The 17,467-nt window shown below is 45.9% G+C and overlaps 1 protein-coding gene across 2 annotated transcripts in view; it reads right to left on the minus strand.

The window, feature by feature from the left end:
* Vps16 (VPS16 core subunit of CORVET and HOPS complexes) overlaps positions 1-17,467 on the minus strand; it is a 22,722-nt gene continuing 5,255 nt past the window's right edge. The window contains exons 2-24 of one of the 2 annotated variants that reach the window (XM_057780671.1): positions 6,121-6,209; positions 5,815-5,912; positions 5,605-5,733; positions 5,381-5,525; positions 5,147-5,262; positions 4,926-5,048; positions 4,764-4,819; positions 4,348-4,437; positions 4,163-4,257; positions 3,941-4,017; positions 3,396-3,527; positions 3,172-3,299; positions 3,009-3,044; positions 2,723-2,831; positions 2,432-2,566; positions 2,231-2,339; positions 2,030-2,127; positions 1,835-1,942; positions 1,479-1,556; positions 1,216-1,385; positions 1,037-1,133; positions 321-424; positions 1-214 (exon numbers count right to left, since the gene is read on the minus strand). In XM_057780671.1, coding sequence (XP_057636654.1) covers positions 70-214; positions 321-424; positions 1,037-1,133; positions 1,216-1,385; positions 1,479-1,556; positions 1,835-1,942; positions 2,030-2,127; positions 2,231-2,339; positions 2,432-2,566; positions 2,723-2,831; positions 3,009-3,044; positions 3,172-3,299; positions 3,396-3,527; positions 3,941-4,017; positions 4,163-4,257; positions 4,348-4,437; positions 4,764-4,819; positions 4,926-5,048; positions 5,147-5,262; positions 5,381-5,525; positions 5,605-5,733; positions 5,815-5,912; positions 6,121-6,209 — 2,467 coding nt within the window. In that variant the 3' untranslated portion in view covers positions 1-69. Of the gene's footprint in view, positions 215-320; positions 425-1,036; positions 1,134-1,215; positions 1,386-1,478; positions 1,557-1,834; positions 1,943-2,029; positions 2,128-2,230; positions 2,340-2,431; positions 2,567-2,722; positions 2,832-3,008; positions 3,045-3,171; positions 3,300-3,395; positions 3,528-3,940; positions 4,018-4,162; positions 4,258-4,347; positions 4,438-4,763; positions 4,820-4,925; positions 5,049-5,146; positions 5,263-5,380; positions 5,526-5,604; positions 5,734-5,814; positions 5,913-6,120; positions 6,210-17,467 lie in introns of those variants that run through there. The other variant, XM_057780672.1, reaches the window with a different exon arrangement.

A 17,467-nucleotide genomic window follows, 5' to 3' on the forward strand; every position in this document is an offset into this window, starting at 1 on the left:
TTATTGTTCAAAATTTATTTACATCTGGACATTCCTGGGTTACAACTAGCCCCCTAAAAGGCAGGCACTTCACTTCTTCTGGACTTGTGCTCTGGCCCGCTGAATCTTGTCAGCTGTGGCCCCATCTGCAGCTCCGGTGCAGTGGGACAAAACCAGGCTCAGCTCGGTTTCATTCCGGTGCTCAATAGCCACATCTGCAGCCTGAGCCACGTCCCTGTGGTTTGAACAGAATGGAGATGTGTTGGGGCTGTTCAGGGGCACAGCCCACTCTTACAGCCCATTCTTCAGCTAGGGCACCCAGAGGCCTCCATTTGACTTACCCAACAAGGAGCAGAGCCTTGACCTTCTGCTCAGGGCCCACACGGGACGCGTACTTCTTGGCCTCATACTTGTTGTGCTGTTTCATGCAGATCTCTACAAAGGGCTTTACAAGACAGAGAAGACAAAAACTAGGCTCCTTTCCTCTCTCTTAGGAGCAGAATCCCAGAGGACACACTGTACAGATATTTTCTATAAAGTCAGTGTACCTAGTCCCTTTCCAACCTATGCAAAATATGGCGCTCACCAGTTTTGTAACAGAAACAACTAAACCAAAGGCCTACTAGAGACGTGAGAAGAATCATCTTCATGCTTCTGTTCTACCACCACCACTCCCACCACCAAGGTAGGTGTTTCTGCCCTCTGGCTTCTCAGGTCTTATATTTTCTCTCTGGCTGCCACTATGAAATTTGCCCTCCAGATGTCTGAAGCATCTCCTCAATGTCTTCCACTGCCTCAAAGATAGCCCTCCCAGCCCCTTCCACCCTCAGGAACAAGTGCCCCCTGTAGTCTTTACTGGATAAAGCACCTCCGTCCACCACTAGGTAGGAGGCAGGCTTGGCCTGTCTTCCAGAGTTCCCCACACAGTATGTGTCTGCCCACATTCACATGGCACAGAACACAGGACAGTGGAACGGGTGAACAAATGGCTACCATTTCCATTTCCCTTGCTTGGCCTCCTCCCAGGACTACTCTCAGGAGGATCCCTGCACCTCACCAGGTAGCCAATCGGTGATTTCTTGCTCTTGGAAAACTTCTCCAGTTCCTCCCAATCTTCCAAATCTGCCAGGGCAGCCAGCTTTAGCCACCAGAGCCTGCAGGGAAGCTGGACTCAATATAGGTATGCAGGAAAGGCAAGCGGTCCTGGAACTACATGCATCTAGGATCCTCACCTACCTCTTGTCAGGGATTCGAAAATCACGAGCCAGCTGCTCTGCACGCTTGTTGTGGCCGCCACGGATAAGAGTGGCAACTGTGTCATGCAGAGACAGGTCTAGGAACTGGCCCCCCAGTTCATCTTCTAGACGCCGCTGTAGCCGGAGGAGCCTCATTTGATCCTCTGTGGCCTGGAGACCAGAATGAGGCAGGTTGGCGATGAAGGCCAAGAAAGAAAGGCCAAGAGGGCAGGACAGGGAGCTCTCAGAAAAGGGGGGTCAAACCTTGGCTGCAAATTCATTCTTGGCCTTGTAGAAGGCATCAGCTGCTGTCTGCAGAGCTGCTACTCGCCCCTCAATTCTCTACACAGACAAAGGTATGCAGAGGACAACACATTAGCCTTGCCTCTCTCTACCCTTGTGCCCAGAGTCAGCCTTACCCACTAGGGGCATTCCTCTGGAAGCCTAGAGAAGATAGCTAGCTCCTTTGAAATTAAGTGTCATATCCTTGCCTCTTGGTCTCAGATCCCCTCAACAGTTAAGACCAGAGAGGGTGTAACCAAATGCAGAGAGGTAGGCCTTGGTAAAAGAACCAAACAGCAACTGCTCCAAAGGCCTCACCCTCCCTTTGCACCACAGACCTCTTCAGCAGCATAGCTGGCTCGGATGTGGAAGCTGCCCAACTCCTGGTGATTGTCGTCTTGATTGTAAAGGTCCTTCAGAGTGTCTAGCTCCTGATGCTTACAGAACTGGGTCATAGGCAGAAGATTAGTCAGCAAAGACAACTCACGGGCTCAGAAGGCTCCAACCGTGTCCTCCCCTTCACCCACACCTACCTGTCGATACAAACTCAGGGCCATGGGTTGGTTCCGGAGAGTCATGAAAAAGTCTCCTCGATTTAGTTCATTCTTTAGGTGCAGCAACACTGTAAACACTGTGAGATGATAAAGTAGGTGGGGCCTCCAGCTCTGCGCATCACAGGGCTCACTCATCTTATCATCCTACCGCTACCTGGCCCTCACCCACACCCTGCTCACCCAGGTCAGTGTCCCCACTCTCAATGGCCTTGCTCAGTGCTAGTTTGCTCCTCTTCATCTTTAGGAGAAGAGGTACCTGCTCCCCTGATCGTGGCTCATACTCCAGTAGCTGCAAGGTAGGGTAGAAGACAAAGAGAGGCACCTGCATAAGGGCCTGAAACCCCCACAGTGGGGTGTCTGGGGAAAGTAACATAATCATACCTTGATGGCTAGTTCAGTGCGGCCACAGCCATAGGCTCGTGCAGCAATGTCAGAATATGAAACACCAGGCGTGTCGCCCAGCTTCTGATTAATTGCCCGTGCTACATCCTCATCTGAGACATCTTTCTGCTGCACCTGTGAGTATACATGTGGGTGTCATACAAGTCTGGATGTCACCCCTCACCTGCCCAATTCCACAGGACTTCCATCAGAACCCACCCTTTACTCCCATGCACTGTATTTCCTATATGTTTCCAGGACCTAAGGTTACCTCACATCCCATGTCCTTGCCTTGTAGCAGGCCCAGTGGGCTAGGATCCTGCTGACACCCTGTACTTCAGGAAGGCGCAGGTACTCGCATATCTGAATAGCTAGGGGGTAAAGCCTCCGCAATACAAGCCTGGCAGACAAGGGAGTAAGGGACAAAAGGTTTGAGGCAAAGTGAGGTAAAATGACCTCAGACTGTCTTATCCTCCTGGTCCTAAAGGGCATGTGAGGAGTAGTGCCCAGAGGGTCCCATGTAAGGCTGTAATATCACCCACCCTTGCCCTCCTACAGCACCCATGAGCTTCTGTACCTGTCCAACAGCACCTGGATGGTAAGCTGCTTATATCTGTATTTTCCTTGGTTAAGGATCCAGTTGGCGTATTCCCGTTTGCTAGGGATCTGCAGACCACGTCTCCTACCCCTTCCCCTACCATGCCCAGCTGTAAACACCCTCACAGTATGCATGAGGATACTGGCTATAGGTCAGAGGGATCCCAATGTGGTAGTCCCTAATAGCATTGAGCACTCGCAGGTCCTGACACATGCGCACAAAACTGTCAGGTGGAAATCTGTCAAGGAAACACTTTCCAAAGGAAGCTGCCTGAGAAGAACCAAAGGGCAATGGAGAAGAACTTCCCTTGCTGCCCAACCCACCCCATTCCCAGCACATCCTCCCCCAAACTCCCTCCAGGCCAACCCTGAGCAGACTCTTTTGCATGTCTGGCTGGTGCTCATGTCCTGCAGCTTCAATGCACTGCTGCACAGCCTGGATGAGCTGCCCCAGCTCCTGGATCTCCCGTAGGTACTCATCTGCTTTCTGGCTCTCTTTCTGTGGGAGGAGGCCCAAAGATGGAGCATCACATAGAATACCTCACTGTGGCTCCTAGCCTCTTGGGACTATGAAGTTCAAATGGAAATGATTTGGAAAGGCCGAACAGACCCTATCTACTCAATCTACTGGAGGAGCCCACAACTGCTTATTATGTGGGGAAGGGGTGGGGGTGCTTGATACCTCCTAATAGTAGCACCGACTTGAGCCTGGGCACAGTAGGGATGTCTTGCCCTTCCCAGCCTGTTAAATGCACTAGCCTTTGTCAGCTCAAGTTGGTATCTTACCTAAACCCCTCCCCTGCCAGGTGGCCCCTAGCTTATCATGGGTGCTCAGGCAGGGATGGAGGCTGGTCTGGTGAGAAAGAGGATAGGAGAGAACATCCTGGGGTCTTAGAAGTCGGCCAGACTTACCTCATATTCCTTCTGAGCCTCCAACAGTAGTGCTCCAGGGGCCATTGAGGCAATTTTGAAGATCTCTTCACTGGCCACTAGGGGAGGAGTTTTTGAGTAGTGATGAAGAAGCATGAAAATTCTTAGTCTTGCCCCTAATACCCAGCTCCTATTTTGGGCCATTGTCATAGGACAACGTGGTAGTCTGTGGTCAGGAACACTGCACCCTTGTGGGAGCCTCACCTGGGACTTCATGTAGGAATTCATGGGTGCTGCGGGAGAAGATGCGGACCCCATCAAGCTCCGGCACTAAGTAGGAGTCCTCATCTAGCACAAACCTGAGTTTAGTCAAGGCAGCTACTCAAAGACAGGGCAACTCCCCTTTCCCCTCCCTCTTCCAGCCCACACAGGGAGCGTTCCAAGGATACTGAATGCTTTCAGGCGCATTGCCCACCACCATTAGCCGTCTCTCCCAGGCCACCACAACAGCCCTTTCCTTGCTTCGAGGACGGCTACACCTATAGACAACATCATATACACATGTGGGACACTCAGGACATTAGGGCCATGTCTTCTACATCGTTGCTTACACCCCTTTTCCTTGGGAGAGCCCTGAACATGCTGTGTCCCTTAGCCTATTTCTCTGGCTATATAATGGCCCATCTGTTTCCCTCTCACTTTTGCACTACCCAGTCAAGTGGCCCACAGAGGACCACGGTTTCCTTTAAGGGTTGGCAGAGAAGAGAATGCCAAAGCTCCACTTAGAGTCTGAACAGAAGGTAGGATGACTCAAGTTATCCCAGGAAACAATGTCCTAAGCCTAGCTTAAAGGGTGCGTCCTCACCAGACCATCTGCTTTGGGGGTGCCCGGATGTTGCAGTTGAACTCGCACAGCTTCTCCTGAAATGGCACAGCTTGTCATGACCCTGTCCCAGCAGTCATCCTGCTGTTCAAAAGCCATGACCCTGTCCACAATAGCTCTTCCCTTGTTGTTCCAGAACCACACCTTGAGTGACGCTGTCCCCATCCAGATGTAGCCCGTGTCTGTGAAGAGTGCCAGGTAACGATATGTGAAAGATACAGCCATCTGTAGGAAGCTGCTCACTCCTGGGGCTAGGCCAGCAGGTGTCTGGAGCAGGGGCAGGGAGGAAACCAGATAAACTAGCTTCTCAATGCCTTCCCACTGCTTGGCCACCTCTTCCATTTCATTCCCACTGAGGTTCTCACCACTGTGGAGCAGGTGGCATGATCCAGGAGGTAAAGATCAGGCCCTACAGCCAGAAGAATGTGTGCCACTCGGTCGTGGCACAGTGTGGTCCAACATGAGGGTGCACTTTGTAGACCTGTGACAGACAAGAGGATACTCTGGAATGACCAGAGTCCACAGTGTCTGTCTCTGCTGGTCCCAGTCTAGAGGCACATCTGTGGTACTGAAGAGCTCTCTTAAGTATTAAGGCTTACTTGGCACCTCTGGCATCCGACGGAGTTTGAGGTCACCCACATTGGCACTCAGGGTAAAGCGATAGGCCCCCGTGAGGATGGCCACCCCAGAACCAAACTCAGTATGAAAGATCCGGGCATCCAGGACTCGGTTCTGAAGCACCTCCTAGCAAAAGGGACCATGGGTTAAGAAATCTACAGGTGATGAGGTCCACCTTCCCTCCTCCGGCTCCTGTGGCCCCTACGTTGCCCATGCTGAAGTGCCTCCGGAAGTCTCCATGAAGCCCGTAAACTAACACTGCGCCATCTTCTTGTACACAGAGCAGCTCTTCCTCCGCTGACCAGCCAAGGGCCACCACAGGCCCGCTCTTCCACTGCAGAGGAAAGAGGTTCCTATGGCTTTCCTTGGAGTCCAGCCCTGCCCATCACACTGTAGGGACAGGTCCTGTGCTTACCAGCAGGCTGGCCAGTGGCATGCCAGAGGCAGAGTAGATCTCCAGTACTGGCCGCACGCTGGCAGCTTTCTCTTTTCTCCAACAGTTCCGTAGCAGAGCTGCATTTTGAGAAAGGACTTCTATCTTATATCCTCAGGGCCCAGGTGAGGTAAGCCTCTTGGATTAGTTCCTCACGCCCAGCCCGTGGGAAATCAAGCCTCATGAGGACCCAAATTAAAAGCATTTTACAAGGTGAACTGGCAGAGAACAACCTGAACCACACCCTGGGATCCCACAATACATAGTAGTAATAGAGGGGCAACATACCAATGGGACCTCCATAGGGAGCAGCAGCCACCAAGCAATCCTTGAGTTCCTCCTTCAGGTCCCAGTCCATGCTGTACAGTTCATATTTCCTGCCCACAGAGAAAAACAGAGATTAGCTTCTTCTTGATCCTATATCTAGACAGAATAAGCCCCAGAGGAATGCCTAAAGCTGCCATTTGTCCTTTGCAGGTAGTGGAGGAGAGTCCTCTTATACACGCACACACACACGCACGCAGGAGGCAGAGAGGGGAATGATGACTAGAGACTGACCGTATTATAGAGGCCTGTGAATTACAGGTGAGGTAGCACAGGGTATTGACAAGGAAGGATGTGACTTTTGAGGCAAATATACAATATTGGTAGGAACAACTGAGATACACAGGACACGTACAAGACACTGAAAAGGTGCTAAGGTAAGGTGCTGGCTCTGGCTGGAAACAGTAGGAAAGTGAGACCTTCAGAGGAGACCTCTTCTATTTCTGGTTCCAGTGATAAATGAGATTGTGCTCTTTATGTTTAGGGGTAAAACTAGAGTTAGAGATGAAGCCAGTTGTAGAAGTACTGGGTTGACAGTACCTGAAAGATATCCATAAATGAGCTCTTCAATGAGATAGAGCTAGAGAGGGTCTGGCTGATGGCGTTCTGTGAATCTTGGCTTATGGGAAATGATGAAATCACAGGCAGGACAGGAAGACTGCAACCCTACGCATGTGTATGCATGCATGCTGAATGATAAGGAGTTGAGGCTTGAAACATGCTATCACTGGATGCTTGGAGGTGGGGAAAGGGAACAACAAAAGGGACAGAGAAGTGGATGTTATTCTACAACGTCAAAAGGAAACACTAAGAAAGAGGGCATTCTGTGGATCTCAGTGGTCTTCCATGTAACCATCAGCATGTCTACCATTGCATTTGAAACCTCTCTTAGGGCTCTACAACAAACAAACAAACTAACTAAATAAGGCATGGTGGTTCATACCTTGAAGCCTAGCACTTGAGATGCTATGGTACAAGTATTATTTCAAGTTTAGGGTCAACTCAGGCAACACTGGTAGTTGCGGACCAATCCTGAACTTCAACCTCCTCCCAGCATAAAAACCCTAGGCTTATATTTTGGAGAAAGAGCAAAACTGTTACTATAAACTGTGCAGCCATCATCTTAAAATCTGAAGTGCTTTGTGTGATAGCTGTTTTTGCTTGCCAACTTGACTACATGCAGAATGAACTAAAACCCAAATGCCTGGGCACCTGTGAAGAATTCTTTTCTCAATTAAATCTTTTGAAGTGGGAAGACCCACTTCTAATCTGGATCTTTGAGGTGGGAGAAGCCACCTTAATCTGGACTACACACAGTGACAGTTTACTTAAAGGACATGGAAGAAGGAAGCTCTCTCTTCACCTGCTTGTACCCTCTTGCTAGCAAGTGCACTCCTGCGATGGCTAATTAGAGGCTACTTGTTTTGGGATTTCAGCATATACTGAAGACCTGCTAAGACATCCCAACTCATGGACTAAGCAGCTACTAAATTCTTGGACCTTCAGTTCAAAAGCAGTTATTATTGGATTAACTGGATGCTGTAAGCCATTCTAATAAATCCTTCATAATCCCAGCACTTGGGAGGCAGAGGCAGGCGGATCTCTGTGAGTTCGAGACCAGCCTGGTCTACAAGAGCTAGTTCCAGGATAGGCTCCAAAACCACAGAGAAACCCTGTCTCGAAAAACCAAAAAAAAAAAAAAAAAAAAAAAAAAAAAAAAATCCTTCATAAGTATATAAAATGTAAAATATTAGATATAACAAGTAAATACTATTAAATAATATATGTATTCTGTACCTATCCATTTATCTATCTGTGTGTATATATTTATTCTATAAGTTCTGTTGATCTAGAGAGAGTCCTGACTAATATACTTTAAAAATCTGAATTTTCAGCCGGGCGGTGGTGGTGCACGCCTTTAATCCCAGCACTTGGGAGGCAGAGGCAGGCGGATCTCTGTGAGTTCGAGACCAGCCTGGTCTACAAGAGCTAGTTCCAGGACAGGCTCCAAAACCACAGAGAAACCCTGTCTCAAAAAACCAAAAAAAAAAAAAAAAAAAAAAAAAAAAAAAAAGGGGGCTGGAGAGATGGCTCAGCGGTTAAGAGCATTGCCTGCTCTTCCAAAGGTCCTGAGTTCAATTCCCGGCAACCACATGGTGGCTCACAACCATCTGGATTGAGGTCTGGTGCCCTCTTCTGGCCTGCAGACATACACACAGACAGAATATTGTATACATAATAAATAAATATTTTTTAAAAAAATAAATAAATAAAATAAAATCTGAATTTTCTTGAACGTTGTTTCAGATTTTGGAACATTTTAGACTTCGGAATTTCAAATTAGATGATAAATTGCCCAAGTCTACACAAATAATCTAAATTACAAGGAACTCTGAAATATGAAATACTTATTTCAGTTCAAATGAGGGACACTCAGCAAAGCAGTCTACAGGACAGTAAGAGAGCTCAGCAACAAACGTCAGCCCATTTTCTATGGCAAGAAATTTTCCATTCACAGTAGGACTCATGCTGAAGGAGAGGGATAAAAAGGGACCACGGTGGGCAAGGAAGGGTGAGAGAATGAATGATGAATGAAAACGAGTGAGCAAGCAATTTCAACTTGGTTTTGGTTTTTGGGACATGGGCTTACTGGCTGCCCTGGTTCTTGCTATGTAGGTCATGCTGGCCTCAAACACAGATCCTCCTGCCTCTCTTTCTGCCCCTCTTCCCCTTTACCCTCTGCACCCTGCCCTTCTATCCCTCTGCCCTCTGACCCCTGCCCTTCTGCCCCTCTGCACCCTGCCCCTCTACCCCTCTGCCCTCTGTCCCCTGCTCCTCTGCCTCTGCTTCTACCAAATTCTGGGATTGAGGACATGAGCCACTATGCCTGGCATGACTAGAATCTTTTAAAAGTTAAAATTTATAAATCAGGATACACATACCTTGTCTTTAATAAAATAAATTAGTATTAAAAAATAAAATATTCTAGTTATAATAGCAATAAAACTTTTACGATTTTTAAGAATAAATTTCATGAAAAATGCAATAAAACCATACCAAATTTTCCTCAAAGATATAGAAGCATGAATAAATACTGTAAGATGATCCACAAATGCACAACTAATATTTTCTTTACAGAAATGTATACATTGACTCTAAAGTTCATGGTTAGAAAAGGAACTCTTTGAAACAAAATAGTGGAAGCTATTTAAGAGCATTCAAAAATATAATACACACACACATCCATGTATATATCATGTATATCAGATATAAAACATACTATATAAACTAATTAAAACTGCTGTTTGGGGATAGAAACAAGAAAACAGATGAGGGGCTGGAGGGTTGGTCACAGTTAAAAGCTCATACTACTCATATAGAGAACCCGAGTTCCTTCACTATCTCGTCACTCTAGCTCCAGGGGATCTTATTTCCTCTTCTGCACTGAGGGCACCTGTACTCATAATGCATGTACCCTCTACACATACACTTTAGAAATAATAAAAATAATTATCAAAAAAAGAGTCAGGTACAGTAGCACACACCTTTAATCTCAGTACCTGAGAGAGTGAGGCAGGCAGATCTCTAAAAGTTCAAGGCCAGACTGGCCTACATAGGGTCAGGGTTATATAGTAAGACCCTATCTCAAAAACGAAAACCTAAAATAAAACCAAAAACACATCAATGAAAGAAAAGTGTCCAGAAAAGATCCAGAAATTGAGCATATGATAAAGATGGTGCTTCATACTGATACAAAACATCCTGGAGCCGGGCGGTGGTGGTGCACGCCTTTAATCCCAGCACTCGGGAAGCAGAGGCAGGCGGATCTCTGTGAGCTCGAGACCAGCCTGGTCTACAAGAGCTAGTTCCAGGACAGGCTCCAAAACCACAGAGAAACCCTGTCTCGAAAAACCAAAAAAAAAAAAAAAAAAAAAAAAAAAATCCTGGATGTTGGCAGTACAGACTAATACCACCATGCCCGGTTTATGTGGTACTGAGGATTGAGACCAAGACTTCAAGGATGCCAGGCAAGCACTCTAAAAACAGGGCTACATCCCCTAGCCTGGTCCAGCTGTTTTTTTTTGTTTGTTTGTTTTGTTTTGTTTTTTTTTTTTTGGTGTTTCAAGACAGGGTTTCTCTGTGGTTTTGGAGCCTGTCCTGGAACTAGCTCTTGTAGACCAGGCTGGTCTCGAACTCACAGAGATCCGCCTGCCTCTGCCTCCCGAGTGCTGGGATAAAAGGCGTGCGCCACCACCGCCTGGCTCAGCTGTCCTTTTTTAAAGAAACATTTTTGAGTGTGTGTGTGTGTGTGTGTGTGCCCACATGGAGGGCTCAGGAGTAGGTTCTTTCTCCATCATGTGGGCTCCAGGGGTGGAACTCAGTTCATCGGGCCTGATGGCAGGTGCCTTTACCCAGAGCCACTTTGATGGTCCCTTCTTCAGTTCTTATGGAAGAAACCAAAATCACTTTGTCCAGCATTTAAATGTGTACACCCTATGACTTAGCCCAAACCTGGAAAACACTTTTTAAATGCCCACAAAAGCAAGGCTAGTTAAATGAACTGTGATGTGCCCATTCTGGAGAGTACTTTGAAGGCATTTATCTGTGGGTCCTAACAAAATGACCTCTAAGACATCTGGCTAAGTAAATAATAACTCAGCATGAACTATATGAGCTTGCTTACTGATTTATTTGCATATTTATGGATGATTAAAAAACCTACCTGTATGTATATGCCTATGTATCTTCTGGTCTGACTACTAAGGCAGAAAAGGATGTTGGATCCTCTGGAATTGGAGTAACAGACAGTTGTTAGGCACCATTTGGATGCTGGGAATCAAACCTGGGCCCTTTGGAAGAGCAGCCAGTGTTCTCAACCACTGAGACATCTCTTATTATACCCCTTTCCCCTTTTGATGATAGACAGGGTCTCCCTATGTAGCCCTAGCTGGCCTGAAGCTTGCTATGTAACTTAGGCTGGCCTTGAACTTGTAGTAATCCTCTCACCTCTGCTTTCCGGAGTACTGTGATTACAGGTGTGTATTACCATACCTAGCTGGGCCTCTTCATGTAATAATAATAAAGAATAAAAGCATATTTGCAAATATTCACACTTGCATGCAAATATATAGAAAAATGCTCTAAGGTTTCCACACAAAGCCAAAAACAGTGGTTACCTCTATGGAGGGTTGTGGATGGGGAGGGATGTCGAAGAATCATTTATTTTTATTCTATATACTTTGCTATTATGTGAGTTTTAGAAATTAAGAATTTGGGGTAGGAGAGATGGCTCAGTGGTTAAAAGAACAGACCACTCTTGCAGATGACCTGGGTTCTTGTCGTGGCCTTCCTTGGCCAGCAAGGAAGACGCAACACCGGAGCTCTTCCTGCTGCAGTTTATTCAGGACCTTTTGACAATGCGTTCTCTCTCCTTCTCTCTCCTCTGGGCAAATCTCTCCCAGCCCTTAAAAGGCACGGGCCGCCAACCCCAGACTGCCACCTGGGCACTGTCCATAGGTTCACGCATATGCAAGCAGCTGACGATCATTGCGTGATAATAGCATAAGTCAGGCCTTAGCCATAAGGAGTTGATTATTACAGAGAGCACTCGCTTTTGGGATTGTGGAGGGCGGAAGCCAGCACCATCAGGTGCGGCTCCACGCAGCTCTCTACACATTGCCATCAGGTGTGGCTTCACGCAGCTCTCTACAGGTTCTGTTCCCAGTACCCACATGGTGGCTCACACCTGTCTGTAACTCCATTTCTAGGGGATCCAACACCTTCTTCTGGCCTCCATGGGCACATGATACATAGACATACATGTAGGCAAAAAAACCCATACACATAAAAAAAAAATAAATCTTTTAAAACAAAGAATTAGAGGGCTGGAGAGATGGCTCAGAGGTTAAGAGCGTTGCCTGCTCTTCCAAAGGTCCTGAGTTCAATTCCCAGCAACCACATGGTGGCTCACAACCATCTGTAAAGGGGTCTGGTGCCCTCTTCTGGCCTGCAGGCATACACACAAACAGAATATTGTATACATAATAAATAAATATTTAAAAAAAAAACAAACAAAGAATTAGAACATCAGAGTTTTGGAATTTTTGTTTTTAGACAGGGTCTTACCCTGTAGCCCAGACTGGCCTCAAACTCAAGTTGATCTTCCTGCTTCTATCTCCTTCATGCTGAGACACAAAGTGGCTTGAAAATTTTAAAATTTTACAACACATATACATTTGATATTTCATTACTAAATTCACTGAATGAAAATATGGGGAAAATATTTTTCATTCAGACCTAGTGTGCCAGTTACAAACTGACGGCCATTCAGTTCAAAATGTTCACGTTTTACAATGACCTTTAATCTTTCAAGCCTTTCTTTCAGTAAGCCCAATGTGACTTTCTCAGTAGAGGGCGCTAGAAGAACACTAGACCAACACACAGAACAAGAATTTGAATGCTTTCTTGTTGCTGCCTGTGGCCATTGGGTATAAAGATACCTGGTGGTGGCGCTCAACTCCACTAATGTGAATACATCTGGAAAACCCTGCCTAGGCCCTGATTACTTTCTCAGCGCTCTCTGCAGACACTACACTCCAAGCTTTCTGTTCATATCAGGCCACCCACTTGTCTGTACACCTTCATATCTGGCTATATACATATTTTGTATACTAGTATGTTTCTAGCCTTTATATGTTGTACATCCAGACTTTGGGTGTGACTTGCCTTAAGGATGCTGTATTCTGGGCCTCCCAACTGTCCCTTTATCTCCATTCTTGTATGTTCACAGCTTGCTTAGACTGGTAACTAATCATGACCTGAGCAGAAAGCTTCTTTGACAGGTCTACGATACTCTCTTGTAGCTATACAGTTGCTACTGCTGAAAATCAACACAATTTTAATCATAACAGCTGAGTTTACCAGCATACCATATTTTATGTGGAAGTTAGGGTACTGATCAGGAAACAATGGGATCCTGAAACCTAAATAGGGGTATGTAGTTAGGTCCAGATGAAACTGACCATTTTGGAGCCTCTCTTCCTGGTCAAAGTAGCTTGTCTGTCATCTCTTGGACCAGCTACCTTCAAGCTGAAAACCTTATCATAATCTCATTCACAGATGTGATGGAAGGTGCCCTGTCCAAGACTGAGCTGGCTAACACAATGCTGAGTGTTTAAAATATATCCCCACTATTGCACAATTTTCAAGGGTTCAACCTGCAAGATGATAACTCTGGGCTCTGAAGAGGCAGAGATTTGTTCCTATTGGAACAGAGAAACATATGGGTAGATTCACCTTTCTTGGCCATTACGCATTTGTCAGCACTCAGAATCTCTTGACTTATAGACTGCTTTATTCACTATTGCAGAAATCTTCAAAGCACTGCATCTCCTCAATGAGCTCATATTCTAACACAGAGTTAAGAAGTCGGCTCTGGGCCACAGAATCGATTGGTCTTGCCATATATTCTAACCCCCACAGGAAGCAACCAAATGTCAAGTTGTCCACTGCTATGATAGAGATGTAAGAGAAAGAGCTCAGTGGAAGAAACATTTGCTTTGGCTCACATAATCTGTAGTGGGCTGAATGAGAATGGCTCCTATAGGTTCATATATTTGTTTGGTCCCTGGTTGGTGGAAATGTTTGGGGAAGGATTAGGAAGTGTGGCCTTGTTGTAGATGTGTCTCTGGGGCCACAGTCTTGCTCTCTCTGCCTCCAACTTGTGGATTATAATGTGAGCTTGTAGATACTGCCCCAGCACCATTCTTGCATGTCTGTTGCCATGCCTCCTGTCATGATGGACATGGACTCACCCTCTAAAACTGTAAGCAAGTCCCCAATTATTTTATAAGCTGGCTTGGTCATGATGTCTCCTCACAGCAATAGAAAAGTAACTAAGACATTATGAAAAGCTTCAGTACGAGGTCAGACTTCAGCTGTGAGACAAAGCAGAACATCATGGTGGCAAGAACATGTGGCAGTGGCTGCTTATGAAAGTTAGGAAGCAGGGAAACAGGAGGGGCTGGGGACAAGATACATCTTTCACGGTATGTCTCCAGATACCACTTCCTACAACTAGGCCCGACCTTCCACAGTTCTACAATCTTCAAACACTATTTCAATTTTGAATCCCTCAACATATAGAAAGCATTGATTAGTCCAGAGACCCCATGATCTAACTGCTTCCCCTCAAGCCTAGCTAGCAACCAAGCCCCCAAAACATACACAGTTAATGGGGAATATTTCATATCCAGACCACAGCACCAAGTTAACAGATAATGAAATAAACACTAACTGGAAGTCAAACTACCCTTAAGAATGGATTCTGCCTTATCCTTTGGATCAGAAACCACCGCAAGAGGCAGTTTTCTCCACAGAACACATGAGACCTGGATCTAAGGGTAGAAGTACAGTAGCTTCTTGTTCTGGAAACTGCGGTCTGTCGGCTTGCAGAGCTGAGTCTTCTAGGGGCTAATGGGTCTATCAGGAGAGGCGACAATGGATTTACTGAATTGGAAGGTAAGAGTGCCACCTTGAGCTGTTCTGACAACAGGCATAAAAAGGGGGCTTAATTTACTAAAGTGGGCTATTCTTAAAAGGGGAAAAAAAGTGGGCAGGAAGGACTATGCCTAAAGTCTGGGGGCTGCTCTGTGGCAACTCTTTGGGTTTTCATGTCCAATAGCAACGGTCAATGAGAAACTTCAAGAACCAAACACAGCAGCATGACCGAAGAAGGAAGGCTTGGTCACTCTACTGGGGAGGAAACAAGGACAAAGGATTTCTGGCTAGGAGCATAGTTATAGGGGATATGCAGGAGCAGCTGAAAGCTGCAGTAGCAACGGTGATCTTTTATGACTGATAATAAATACAAGACCAGTGTCACTTTGCACATTTTCTCTATACTAGTTATAGATACATATGTATGTACACACTAGCCTTTATCTTCTTCCCATTCTCATTGTACTTTTTATGCAGAATATGGTATACATAAGGCAAGGGACAGGTGCATGATTATACAGGGTAGTCAGGTGAAACCTAGGCCTTTCCGTTCAATGACCTTCAGTTCTCGGGAACGAACAAGGTGAAATACAGGGGCTGGAGAGATGGCTCAGAGGTTAAGAGCATTGCCTGCTCTCTTCCAAAGGTCCTGAGTTCAATTCCCAGCAACCACATGGTGGCTCACAAGGTGAAATACAGAAGAAAGTGCAAGGACATTGATTTTCAGGATTTCTGAAGTATCTGAATCATTCACAATTGTTTCATCATGTAATCTTTCACACACTGAGCCTTTTTGGAGAATATAGGATGACTCCACAAGACAAGACACAGGAGTCCAGATAAAACTGGGAGCATGGCTCTGTAGTACCACCAACCTGCCCACTGTGGAACCTTAGCACTCTGTAACCTCAAAAAAAAGGTGCAAGGAGATGGTTCTATATAGCCAGGTATGACAGAGGGCAAAAGAGTAAGGTTGCTAGAGAAAAGACAAGAACAAAAATGAGCTGTGTGACCATAGCTGTCCTCCTAGATACAGGGGAAAAAAATGTCTGTAGCAGATTCTACATGCTTGAGAGGGTTTCAAAGCTGTAGAGGTAGAGCAGTTCTGGACAGGCATTGGAGGGGTGAGACAGGCTGGGGGTGCCAAGGGGGGTGTAATCACTTGAATACAAATTGTCAGAACTGTGAAGCCAAGTGCTCACTTATGCTGCCCCCAAAGCAGCAAGAGCTGGGAAATACAGGAGGCCATTGGGCCAAAGCTTCCAAACAGTCATCGAATGTGGTCCAGGGGTTCGGCAGCTACAAAGACCAGGAAGGAAGGAAGAAGTGACTGGCATAAAGGAACTAACTATGCAGGAGGAAGGCAGGGGAGAGGAAAGCAACAATGGACAGATCACCTCCCAAAGCCTTCAAGGTAGACAGTGTTGTTGGGGACAACACATGCCTCCTGGATGGCATGGGGAACAGATGTGCAGAGTGGAGGGTAGCCTCTCAGAAAAGCCTAGGGTAAAGCTTTCATGAGGGCAGGCCATCCCTCAATGTAGAAGGCTAGTTACATCCTTCTTTCATTCTCACATCCCAGAAATGGAAAACTCCTGCGCAGTAATACACGGATCCTAGATTCTAATCTGGGAACCATGAAACCTAGTACTTCTCGTAGCCTCCATTCCAGCCCCTGCAGTAATTGGTAATGACCCTGTGGTTATGCAGGCAAACTTCTGGGGAAGCACTGTCCACCATGGTGTGAAAAGAGCCCTGTGTGTAACAGGCTGGAGAAGCTCTGGGAAGGAGTACATCAGGTCTAACATTAGGGAGCAATCCACCATTCTGTAGGTCCCTAATGGGGGCCCACTATCATTTCCAAAATCCCGTGTCTCCAACAAACTCAAAACTAAATGCTACTCAAGGACTCTTGGGTACGGCAGCTGGTTTGTAAAATGGCGTAACTGCTGCTGTGGAAAACAGTATGGCAGCTCTAAAAATGTGAACAGAACTGCCAGACAATCCAGTAATTCTATTTCTGGATATACACCCAGAAGAAGTGAAACAGAAACAGAGTCTGAAAGAGGGTTTTTGTTCATTCATTTCTTGCATTTCCTCCCACAAACTAAGCATTTACTCAATTAACCCTTTTAAAGACACACACACACTCACACACACACATACGTACGTGTTTACAGGAGCAGCATTTTCCAGAGATAAGGGGTGATAGCAACACTGCTTTGTTTAATGGTTTCCTGGTATTAGAATCCAGGGTCCATTTACTGCTGCTGACAAGATTTCAAAAATGTAGCTAGCCTTTAATATTGAGTACATTGCCTGTCCTCATGATATCTGCACCACCTGCAGGCTTTTCTGAGCCACTGTCCTCCATTCTGCCCATTTGTACCCCATGTCACTTACTGACAGAACAGATAAGAAAAATGCAGTATGTACATACAACAAAATCTTTCAGCCTTAAAGAATAAGAAATTATGATATATGCTATAACATTAACCTTGGGGATATTATAACATTAAGTTAAATAATCCATTCACAAAAAGACAAATGATAGATGTCATTTGCATGAATTACCTAGAATAGTCAAATACAGAGAAAGGGGAGTATTTGTTTAATGAGGAATTTCAATTTATTAGGTACAGAATTTCAGTTTTGTTAGATGGATAAAATTTAAACTGGCTCTATACCATAGTAAATATATTCCACACTACTGGACAGTAATTAAAAAATGGTTCAGATAAAGAGCTGGGAAAGTAGCTCAGATGGTAGAACACTTGTCTAGCATGTATGAATCCCTGGGTTCAATGCCCAG

The sequence above is a fragment of the Chionomys nivalis genome, chromosome 9 (genome assembly GCF_950005125.1).
Source record: "Chionomys nivalis chromosome 9, mChiNiv1.1, whole genome shotgun sequence".
Lineage (NCBI taxonomy): Eukaryota > Metazoa > Chordata > Mammalia > Rodentia > Cricetidae > Chionomys > Chionomys nivalis.